Source organism: Rattus rattus, chromosome 4 (assembly GCF_011064425.1).
Source record: "Rattus rattus isolate New Zealand chromosome 4, Rrattus_CSIRO_v1, whole genome shotgun sequence".
NCBI classification, from domain to species: domain Eukaryota; kingdom Metazoa; phylum Chordata; class Mammalia; order Rodentia; family Muridae; genus Rattus; species Rattus rattus.
In genome coordinates, this window is record NC_046157.1 from 30727786 (window position 1) to 30739978 (window position 12193).

General features: G+C 44.4%; 1 protein-coding gene across 2 annotated transcripts in view; it reads right to left on the reverse strand.

The window, feature by feature from the left end:
• Plcxd2 (phosphatidylinositol specific phospholipase C X domain containing 2) overlaps positions 1 to 11905 on the reverse strand; it is a 52281-nt gene extending 40376 nt beyond the window's left edge. For both annotated transcript variants that reach the window (XM_032900258.1, XM_032900257.1), the window contains exon 1: positions 11175 to 11905. In XM_032900258.1, coding sequence (XP_032756149.1) covers positions 11175 to 11337 — 163 coding nt within the window. In that variant the 5' untranslated portion in view covers positions 11338 to 11905. The remainder of the gene's footprint in view (positions 1 to 11174) is intronic.
• Positions 11906 to 12193: the final 288 nt, after the last annotated feature.

A 12193-nucleotide genomic window follows, 5' to 3' on the forward strand; every position in this document is an offset into this window, starting at 1 on the left:
ATGCTAGAACACTGTGTGTGCTTAACCAGAGCTCCCACCACTAAGCTCCACCCCCTTTATACTCTTCATACTCTTCTTAAGGGGAAGCTAAGCCCCTGACACAGGTTTTTGGACCTCTAAGAGCTTTATGACCTTGGCTCCTCTCCTTTCCCTTCTGTCAAACGTGACACATCTATAATGAATCATTTCAATGTGTTAATGGGCCTCTCTACGCTCCCAGATCTTGTTAGGATGCCCCGGCCATATGGTCTTCCAGATCCAGCCCGAACTTCCCCTATTATCTTACACAGGTTATTATGTTGTAACGGGTTCATTAAATGTGCATTTCTCCAACTAGCTCTTTGAAGGCAGGGGCCATGTCTTTATTGGCAGTCTTTGAATGACTAGTGTTTGGGAGAGAACCTGCCGTACAGAAGGTAATGGGCACATGGGTTCAGCATGGTAAAGGAAACAATGCCAAAGTTGCCCCCACCCCCAAGCTAACTGTGAAGGCCGACAGGTTTTAATTCATTTTGCTCTGAGGCAGCTAGCGGCCGCCCTCCACCCACTCCTGAACAAAGCTTCCAGTGGCTGACTTAGGCACAACACTCCATTTTGGCATGACATATGAGGCTCTTTAGGATCCTACTCCTGCCTGCTTTTCCAGCCTCAGCTCCACCGCTTTATTCAAATGAACTCTATTCTGATCACACCAGATTGTCTGGGTTTCTTCAAGGTCACCACACTTTTCTATACCTCAGTTCCTTCCACTTGCACATGACTCTCCTCTCCCTCTCTAACACCTTCTTCTCGTTTGTTATGATTCCACTCAGAGGTCACCTTGAAGTAGGGTAATAAGAAAAAAAGATTGGGGAGGGTAGGGTGGGCAATACAGAAGAGAAAGGAGCCTTCCAAGCCCAGAGTCTGCCTGAAGTTTCCTAGTAGCTGAGAGTTAATAGTCGCAGCATAATTAATATTTGCTGTAAAAGTTGCCTACACCATGCTCCTTTTATACAGAGATTGTTACAGATGGGAATGTTAAAATGGCCCTGAACGATACTTAAGGCTGAGCCTATATGACTTTCACATGAGGCCTTTCTCCTTACCCAGATGTAACCATTTAATTTCCGATCGTTTTCACCAACAAGATTTATAAACTAAACTTTCTTTCTAACAAAAACACATCTTAATTGCTTTATGAAACCCTTTTGACCTATGGTTTTGCCTTGTCCGTTGTAATCTTAGCCAGTCCAGCACAGGAACGGTGTTATGATTCCATTTAACTTCCTTAGCAATTTTGAGCTATACCCTTCAGGAGCCTCCAAATCACGTGGATATCTCTAGCGAAGACGTTCAAGTGCCACTCTTTCTTGAGATGCCCGCAATCAAGAACACAGTCACTCCTTTCCTACGTATTCCTCTATTAGTCTATGTATAAAAATCTATAACCTCCAGGTGGGCATGCTGGCACAGCGCTGGCTCATTTCTTTAAGAACAACACTCAGAATATAGAAGCAGGAAAATCAGGATTCAAGACTAGCATCAGCTATATATCCATTTCATAGACTTTCTCAATGACCACCCCAAATAAGAAAGTAAAATAAAGGCAAACAGAAAAACACAACCCTATTTCATACTGACTGGGCCTGACGTTCTGCAGCCAAGCCAAGGATCCTGGCTTTAAGTGAGTAGAGTTCCTAGAAGAACTCTCAGCAGCGTGTTAATGGTTTCTGACTTCTGGTCCGTTGCCAGGGACAATTTCTTGTCTTGCTTTCCTTCTAAATCAGAACTGGGAGCAGGTTTCCTGGGTATCACAGATGCTGTGAACCCTTCTCCATCATTTTTGAATTTTAGTTTTTTTGTAAGATAACCATTTCATGAAGAGTAGGGAGAATGTTCCACCTGATCTGATATAGCACGTGACACAAAAAATACGCATCTTTTGAATCCTGATCTTCCTTTACAAGGGTTTATTTTTTCCTACCTAGGCGATGAAAAAGAGAAGAGGCAAAAGGGATTAAACACCAACAACTAAAGCCAAATTAATAAGCATGCTCACTGATTCCCAGGAGGCTCTACACGGACTCCTTGCTCTTGATCTAAACTCAACATTGATTGAAACACTTTTTTTCAGTTTCACCTGTTTCTGTTGGGTATTTCCCCCCTCCCTTTGGTTTTCAGTTGCTCCTTAAGAATACTGTTTTTAGAACATAAGACTTCAAATAATACATGTTCATAAAATATTCATCTTGGTCTGACAGAGTCTTGAATATTTGAGTTTGTCCATTACTGCAGACTATAGCTGTTCTCTGAAACACTTATGAGGTACAAATGGCTTCTTCTCTCTCTTTTTCATCCTTGGAACTCACTCTGTAGCCCAGGCTACCTAACAATTTGCAGCCGTTCACCTGTGTTAGATTTCCAAGTGCTGTGAACCACATTTGTCTCTTTTTTTTTTTTTAAGTTAATATTGTTGGATCTGTTCAGAAAAAAAATACATATAGAATACAGAGTGTACACACACACACACACACACACACACACACACACACACACACACACACGACAACCCAAGAAATAGCAAATGGTTACTCTTGTAGAAATTTTTCAGTTCCTGGTAGACAATGTATGCACAGAGGAGGGACGCCATTTGAGAGTTGGCATGACTTAGGTGTCAGGCTTAGAGAATCCTGCTGGCCTCTTTAACCCAAAACCTTTTCTCTCAGAATCACTTGGAGATGTATTCCTCCTCCTCGGTTTGCTTCTCAGGGCTGTTCAGCAATATAATCTAAAAGCTTGCAGCTTCAAACGTCACAAGTGGGGCATGGAAGGCCTCCTCCTCAGCCATATGCGTAAACGCGCAGATCTAGTGACGGCTTCCCACCACCTAAATTTGTTCCCTGATGCATGTTCAAATTCTTTTCACACAAACACACCCACTTATTGTAATGCCTATAAATAATCTCTGCTCTGGAGGCCTGGTTTGAAACTGTAATTGGGGCTAGTCAGAAGCTGTAGAGTGGTTTGAGAGCTTTCCTAAAGGCAACGCTACCGGAAGCTTCGCTCACATTATCTTTAGCGTTGCCTGTGCTCAGAAGCTCCTAGGGCAGTGGCTCTCAATCTTCCTAATTCTGCCACCCTTTAATATAGTTCCTCATGTGGTGCTGACACTCCAACCACAAAATTATGTCGGTGCTACTTCGTAACTGTACTTTTGCTATTGTTAAGTATCAAAATATAAATATCTGACATACAAACCCAAGGAGTTCAGACCCACAGAGAATCACTGTGCTAGGTGTGTGTGTGTGTGTGTGTGTGTGTGAGAGAGAGAGAGAGAGAGAGAGAGAGAGAGAGAGAGAGGTGGGGGAAGAAGGTAGGTGATCTGTCATACCTGCTGTAGATCAGGTCAGACCACGTGTTAGAACCCAAATCTCTGGTTTCAGAAGGATGTCTGGAAAAGCATGCAGGAAAGAACCCTCAAATGGTCAGTGGGAAAGGTTGCAGGATCTTTATGAAGGGTGAACAGTAAGAGACATTAGAATTTGGACTCTCTTCTGGGGAGGTCAAGAGCATAGCAAGTGTTTGTGTGTGGGGTGCATATGTGTTGATGTGTGGAGTTTGAAGCATCTGTTTGCAAATATGGTGTTGTAATTATATATACATATATATACATACATATATATATACACACACATGTGTGTGTGCATGTGTGTATCATACACACATACAGACACAAATTTACAGAAAAGCTTTCATAATGCTTCATTCTAGAACAAGAAGCACAATGCTTCGTTTAGGTGAGTGATCTATAGGGAAATGAGAATAGAAGCACCACTAACACATGGCCTGTCATGTTGCAGAAAGCTGAGTCTTTCCCGGAAGTTTTGGAAGTCTGCAGTTGACAAGATCTGGCAGATGAATTTGGGGTAGGTAGACAAGACATAGTCAAGAACTAAAGGAGGTTTTTTTTCCAGCTCTCTTGATCAGGTGCCTTATTGCATTTTACACTTCCTTGGTGCTCACACCTAGGGAACCAGAGGCTCCTATAGTGAGTGTCTCTAACTCTAACCCTCCTAGGGGTGTGCCTGGTCAAGTTATGGTAATCTGATCAGAGCGACTCTCAGGGCTTAATTGGATACTGGGCTCCTTAACTAGACTATAAATTACCAGAGGTATAGATTGAATCTCAGGCTTCTAGTTCCATCTAGGCTCAAGCTTTGGATTATGTGATTAGTTTTAAAAAGACATGCAACAATAAATAATAATAATAATAATAATAATAATAATAATAATTTTATAGAGCTTATTTTATATTGGAAAGCATACTGTAAGAATTAGTTCTCACTTGAAGCCCGGGGCTTTAATACTTGGGAGGAAGAAATCCAGGCAGTGAGACAGAGTGGTTACACTCTTAACTAATTCACGATCCTGAATTTATTTATTTAGTTAGTTATTATTTATTTATTCATTTATTTATATCTTGTGGCGCTATTGGAAACGGAACTGAAGGCCTTGTGCATGGTAAGCAAGTGCTCGACCAGAGTTACATCCTTTCAGCCTTTGGTGCTTTGAGTCAGTGTCTTGCTACGTAGCCCAGGCTAGCCTTGAACTTGAAATCTTTTTGTCTCAGCCTCTCTAACACTGAGATCATAGGCCTTCATCCCTGCAGACAGTCCTTGATCTCACTTCTAACAGAAACAGATCGCTCCTGGGTCTTGCTCTCTTGGTGTGGTGGTGAGGAGTGCAGGACGTGAGGAGAGGAAAGCGTCTGTGGGAATGCCAGTGCTGTGGCTCTCTGTTCCACGCCAGGACCATCCAGAGTGAAACAAAGCTGGGCTGGCAGCATAGGTTCCTGTCACTAGCTATTCAAGGGGCCGAGCAGCAAGACAGCCATCTAAAAAAACTCATTCTCAAAATAAAACATGAAAAAATGGCTAGGAATAGAGCATGGGTGAGGCCCTGGGTTCATTCCCCAGCACTGCAGAAACAAACAAACAAACAAAAACAAAGCATCCCCGCTTGAGAGATCGCTTGGTATCTTGTGCCAAGTTTTAATGATTATGGAGTTAGCACTATTTGGTTGCTTTGCTCTTGCTTTTCTATAGCCTCAAGTCCACCAGAAGAATGGCTTGGTTGCAGGTCCTCGGAACTATGATCTAACCCAACACTGTTATATACTCTACTTTGAAATGACCCGTGATCTCTTTTAGCACACTTGGTCTCCCTCTCCAGTCTGAGCAATTCTCATCCCTCTCACCCTTATTTGATTTTGTCTCCATGTCACCCAGGTGAGGAGAAAGTGAATACCCACCAGGGAGAGAGTTACAGAAATCACCAAGTGGTCATGAGTTCAACTTCAGAGAAAAGCACAGGGTGCCAGAAGGGTAGGGAGGAGGAGATGGGAGTAAATGGCCACAGCCTGAGAAGACCGAGTCACTTGGGAACTGGAGAAGTGCCAGTCACCCAAGACAGGATGGCCCTGAAGAAGGTGAGTAAGGCAGGGGCAGGCCAGGTCAGTAGGAGAAAGGTGAAACTTGGAAGAAGAAACCAGGGCAGGGATAGACAGCAGCAGGAAAGATGAGATGCTCCAAGCAGCTAGGGAAGAGAGAGGCCAGGAAGGATGCTAGACCAAAAGCCTGTTTCTTTTCTAACTCTCCCACCCATCTCTTAGGCCTAGACTTCTCATTTCCTAAGGTGCTTGCGATGAGCTGTGTGTTTAGTACTTCAGTAGTACAGTGTATACAAGGAATGGGTTGAAAGCTGTCACGTGGCTTCCTATGGCTTTTTAACCTTAGGGGAACTAAGCTTATTCAGTTTAGCTTTGAGAATGTCCTGGGCTCAGGAGACTGAGGCAGGAGGATAACTTCGAACGGAAGCTAGACGTGGCTATTTGGTAACTTCAAGGCCAGCATGGGCGACAGTGTGAGTCCCTGTGTCAGAACACTGAAAGTAAAGATAAATAATGTAAGCTAACGGACGATGATGAGTTTAGGGCATGAACATTCCTGCTCTGTTGCCTTCTGTGTTGTTCACGTGACAGTGGCCAGAGTCTGAGCTGCTACCACCTACTCAGTAGGATCTGGGTCATGAGAGATATGCAGATACGTTCAGCAACTAAGTGACTGAAAGCAGTATGTTGAGAAATGCCACAAGGGAAGGACTGAGGGGGTCGTAACAGGGTAGGATGAAGGGCTGTCCATCCACATCCCTCATCACTGAGCTCAAATGGACTCTACTTTTGGAAAGGCTCCCTCCCAACCTACCGTCTCTCTCTGTCTCTGTCTCTCTCTCGCTCCTCTCTTTCTCCTTCCTCCCTCCCTCCCCTCCTTGTACCGTCTCGTGCAGCCCAGACTTACTTAGAATTCTTCCTTTCCTCCCTTCTTCCCTTCCTCTCCCTTCTAGGGTCTCGTGTAGCCCAGACTTACTTAGAATTCACTCCATACCTCACACCCATGGAGATCTCCTTGGCGCCTCAGCCTCTCAAGAGCTGCCGTTGGAGGCTGGAGATGCACCACCTCCACTCTAAACTAGGTCGAGTGCCATTTTCTCAACAAAGTTGAGAATAAAAAGCCGGAATTGCTCTTCCTATTCTGTGCACCTCTGTGACACATTATCTATATCCGTTTTGACGTTTGTCACAGATTCCTCTTAACTGTATATGGTGGGGAGGTTTGCAGAGGTGGCTACACATTAACAGGTTATAAGCTACTTTAACTGCGGGGATTGATTTCCTATAGACCCAAGTCTGGAGTTTTCTTAAAATGCACTCAGGAGACAGTGAGGTGAAAATTAGAAGACAGAAGAGGATTTTACTTTATTTTACAGAACTGTATCCTTGTTGGAAGCAAAATTCATGCCTTGTTTTAAAAGAACATTAAAAAATGAAACAAACAAAATAACCCATGTCCTTTAGACCTAAAAGGACTCAGTCATCATTCCCAATACTTCTGTATTTTAATAAAGAAGAGGTTTCTTTACACTCTAAATTAGCCAAATGATTTTTAATCTGAGAAGGGTTATGGATTTCTTTGAACTCAGCATATTTTTAATCTGTTCACTTTTTGAGATAAGTCCCGCTGTGTAGCCTAGGCTGGCCTCAAACTTACTTATGTATAGCCCAGACTTGCTTAGAGCTCACAGCCATCCTCCTGTTTCAATATTCCAGGTGCTAGGATTATAAACATGGCATACCATGCCCAGCCATGGGTATGCCCAACCATACTCAGAATCTTAATCACAAGTAGAAATACTGCTACTTCCACACCACACTGTCAGAAACAACAGTGTGATATGAGATCCTTAAACTCAAGGAGGCTTTTTCTTATAAGCCAAATATCTTACCTTTAATAAAGGAAAAAAATTACAAAAAAAAAAACAAAAAAGAAAGGAAGAAAATGGCAGAGGCATAGCATATACATAGAAAAAGAATTCACCCAAAAGCAGTATCACACAGCCAAGTAGTGTGGTTTACACTGAAGTCTCAGACCACTACTTGGGTGGCAGAGGATTTTTGGTGAATTCCTGGCCAGCCTGGGCTACAGAGTAAGAGCCTGTTTAAAAAAAGAGAGAGAAAGAAAGAAAATGAAGAAAAACAGTGTAGACCACACACACACACACACACACACACACACACACACACACACACACACACGAACAAAGAAAACCTCTTCTCTCTGAGAAAAATGTCAATATTATCAATACTTTAACTTTAAAAAGTGGCATACATGAGGTCAGGATGTTTTACCTTTAGAGATCAAATGCTTAGATAGATATAGTTGGGAATGAGAATAGCTCTGAGATTCTCCTCCAAGACATTTCAATGTGTTTCGAGTGACGGTGGAGCTTAACAGGTGGTGGTAACAGTTACGGAAGTAAAGTAATCCACCAGGGCCCTGTGGAGGGCACACATCCACACGTGTTGTCTCCCATCAACGCCTAGGCACACACAGCAGGTGCACCCCCATCTGACATAATTAGCTTCGTCCAGATCTATGATTGCTAGATTCCTCCCTCACCCTCTCTCTGACCTTTCCCCTTGTCACTGCTGCCATACCCCCCTCCTGTTGAAGCTGGCTCAGCATACAAACACACAGTGTCAAAGCGCTAATGCTGAATTTCAGTCTTCCTGGGCTCCAATTCATAACAAATCTATCTCTACTTCTATCTATCTATATCTGTCTGTCTGTCTATCTATCTATATCTATCTGTCTATCTATCTATCTATCTATCTATCATCTATTTACCTATCATATATCTAGTTATCTAGTATCTTTGTACCTAATATCATTCAAATGTATAAAATGTATACATCTATCTAGAGACAGCATTCCCTCTGTAGCTATCGAATGTACACACTGATCTATAGTTGCCCAGATGAAACCACTGAGTTCAGGCTAGGTGTGCTGGAAATGGCCTGCCATCCTGGGCACTTAAGTGATAGACGCAAAAGAATCAGGACTCCCAGGTTAGCCAAGACTACAGGAGAGCCTGTCACAAATAAAACAACAACAACAAAAACCCATCCAGTTTTTACAACTTCTTTCACAGGCTGCAGAATATGGTCTCTGAAACCTGGTTCTCATCCAGGAACTGTCTCTACTCCTCTGTATTGCCTAAGGCCCCTCAAGGGCACCGAGGCAGTGAGCGAGTGTTTTCATTACGTAAGGGTTTAAACACTAGCTCTGCCACTCAGCGTATATGTAATCTTGAGAAAACAATGTAAATTTTCTGCGTGATGATTTCCGTATTTCTTTTGAGGGGAGAGATTTCGAGTTTACTATGCAGTAGAGGGTGACCTTGAACTCCTAATCTTCTTGCTTCTATGTCTCATTTATGGGATCAGAGTGAGGACCACATCCAAGTATTAGCCAAGTACTCTACCAAGAAAGCTATATCCCAAACCCCTAACTTCCATTTCAAAAATGAGGGTATTACTATCTATCGAGTTCATGGGAAGGTAACGTCTGCCAAGCGAGTACGTCAGGGTGGAGATTAGCAATGAATATTTTGCTACCAGGCATGGCGGCCTATGGCTACCATTTGGAAAGGATGAGCAGGAGGCTCTCGAGGTTGAAGTCGGGCTAGAATAGATAGTAGAGATGTGTCTCGAAGAAACTAGAACAATAAAGTGTGTGTGTGTGTGTGTGTGTGTGTGTGTGTGTGTGTGTGTGTCCAAGCGCATGTGCACAATAATGCAGAGGAAGGGACAGAGGATGGACCCCACTTTCTGAACTCATCCCATAAATTGTGATCTCTCATCAAGGCTAGGCTGAACCTCACTGTAAGCCTTTCTCTGGGAAGTATTAAAAGCCGGATTGCAGTAACAATGGGGGATGGAAGCATGTAAATGGATAGTTGAATGTGTGTTTCCTGTTCTGACCTGACATAGCTACATACACCTCTCTCTTTCCTGGGAAACAGACATTTCGTAATAGTAAATACAGCATGTATTGGGGAGATGGGGCCACCATTTTCTCTTTCTGCTCCTTAGGAATATTTTGCTTGACAAAGCAGGGTCAATGAACCCAAGTGCCTCGTAGAACTAATACTGAGTTCCTAGTATGCCAATGAATCTCAAGAATTTTGCTTCCTCTAGCAACCTTTGTACCTGAAATATACTGGAGGTAAAAAACAAACACCCGGATCCTTCACAGAGTGCAAGTTAGAATTCACAGCCCAGTCGAGCTACAGTTCGAACTGTCCAAAGTACAAGGAAGGAGGAAGCCCAGCCTACCCGGACATGCCATGAATGAGAGGGTCATTTAGGACCTGCCTGAGATGCCATTCTGTTTGCAAACACGAACTACCTGCCATATCAGTCAGCAAAATAATTTCATCGAAGAGCCCGAAGGCAAATGACTCATGTTAGAAGTGTCCCATGCATCGTTTGGCAATGACTCCATAGGCATCAATTAAGCATGGCAAAGACATGTTCTAAAGCATAGCCATCTGGCCTTTCCCGGGGAACTGTTGTTAAGGGCCAGTAAAACAGAAGGGAGTTGTGGCTGTAACAAGATTTTGCAACCTTTCCCTTGTTCAACAGCAGTTAGGGCCCATGAGGACAGTGAACCTGGAAGAGCTCCAGAAGAGGTGAGCAAAAAAAAAAAAAAAAAACACAAAACAAAAAAAAAACAAAAAACAAAAACAAAATACCGACTCTCTTTCCCAGGCAAACAGAGGTGACTCGAGGTCATCTTTTAAGACAGAAGAATTAAAAGAAGAAGAAGAAAAAAAAAGCAGGTAGGTCCAGGGAATGCTTGTGAGTTCATCTGATAGTCTAAACTTTAATTGCTACATTTCCAAGCAAGAGAAAGAACTGGTCCACCGCTTGCTCCCTGAGTGCTTCAAGTACCAGCATCATAGGACTTCGTCCACCTCACCAACCTGAGCTCGGGGTGGTCTAAACATCCTTCCCAAGATAACTATGTTTTTAGCAACCCTTTCAGTGGAAAGATTAACAATCGCCTGAGAGCACTGTCAACCTTTGAAGCCTTTGGCAGGGGAATGCAGCAGGAGCAGAGGCAGGCGCTCCTCAAGGCTACAGATCTGGATCAGCCAGGCAGACACCTGTGTATATATAGACAAAGCTTCATACACAGTCACTTCATCACACCTAATGACTGCCTGTGAGGACAGATTGCTTCCTCTATTTCTGGCTTTTCCAACAGCAAAACTCTGTCTCTTTGTACCCAGCCCAGAATCTGAACCTATTTTTCTAACATTTATCCGATTTTTGTTTTTAAACAAGGTCAGATAAATGAGGGAAGGAATATTTTTGTCAGCTTTAATTTTGATGGAGAGCGAAGATCGTTAATGACTTTCTACCCATTATCCTTGTTCTCTCCCTCCTTTCCTTAAATGATTCAAGTCAGTGAGCCCTTCATATACCCAGGCCGCAATAACAAGACGGTTAGCATTCTTAGATTGAGGTTGTATGGTGTAAACAAAATCGAAACAACAACAGTGCAGTGATCCCATTCTTCCGACTGTCCCTTTTGCCAGCGATGCAGTCCGCTTGGTTCTCTTTAAAGCAGCTACCTTCCTGTTAAGTTTTTATTTATTTTTTTTTAATTTAGAAATAAAAGAGATCACTGGCAATATTTTTTTTTCAACACAACAGAAAACAACCCACCCATTAGCAACCACTAAAATAGCAGAATTAAACACAGTGCGAACAAGTAGTTATAGACGAATACCTGGGATTGCCAGATTGGAAAGGGGGACGTTGTGGAGGTGAGGGGGGAGCGAGGCCATCCAGTCAGCATTGCAGACCTCCGAGGCTGTCTTTGTCCCGCTGGGATTGGGAGAGCAGATGGTGCCCATCCTGAGTTTCCTCCTGGCCTTTCTAAATGCAAGCATCCCTGTTGTCCACGAATTAGACAGGCTCAGCCTAGTGCCACTCACTCTGTGGTCATCACCGCTCGGGGCTCTCTAAACATTTCAGAGCACATGGGTCATGCCAGTCTTTTCAGGATTCTTTTCTAGCTCCGAGATGGGTCAAATGGGTGCTTCCCCGCCCGCTGCGCCCGCTGCGCCCGCAGTCCCCACCCTCTCCGCCTTGCCTCTGAGATCCACTCCTTTAATCTCCTCAGTCCCTGCTCAGTTAAACTTCTTAGTTCCTCTCTGGAGACCGGGGAGGCAGGCCCGAAGATACAAACCTTACTGAAACCCACAGCATCCAGGAACAGCCACACCCGGAGCTACTCACACGACAGGTGCCTACGGGGCATAGAGACGTGCCAGCGGGCTGCACACACGTGCGCGCCCGGGTTGCACCATATCTTATTCATGGGTGCTTCCGTGGGTGTCCCCGGGCTGGTACACAAGCTGGGCCTGCCTGCACCCCCGCCCCCTGGCTTCTCTGCCCACTGCCCTGTGCTTTTCTGAAGGGCTCTCCGAAGAGTAACCGGCGGCCCTGGGACTCTGACGGCCCCGCCCCGCACTGCCGGGCAGATTTGCCAGGCTAGGCGAGCTGTGATTGGTCACTGGCGGGGCTGGCTCTGATTGGACGACGCTCTGGGGGCCCGCCCCTACCTCTCGCTCCCACGCCTCCCCTGCTTCTTAGCTCCTCCCCCCTCCACTCCTACCTGGTAACGTGTGGACAGATCGCGCTGCGGCCTGCGGCTCCGCGATGGGGAAATGTGCACGATGGCCAGCTGTCTTCAGACTGATCTTTTCACATAGATCTTTGATGCGACCACAAATATTTTTCCTC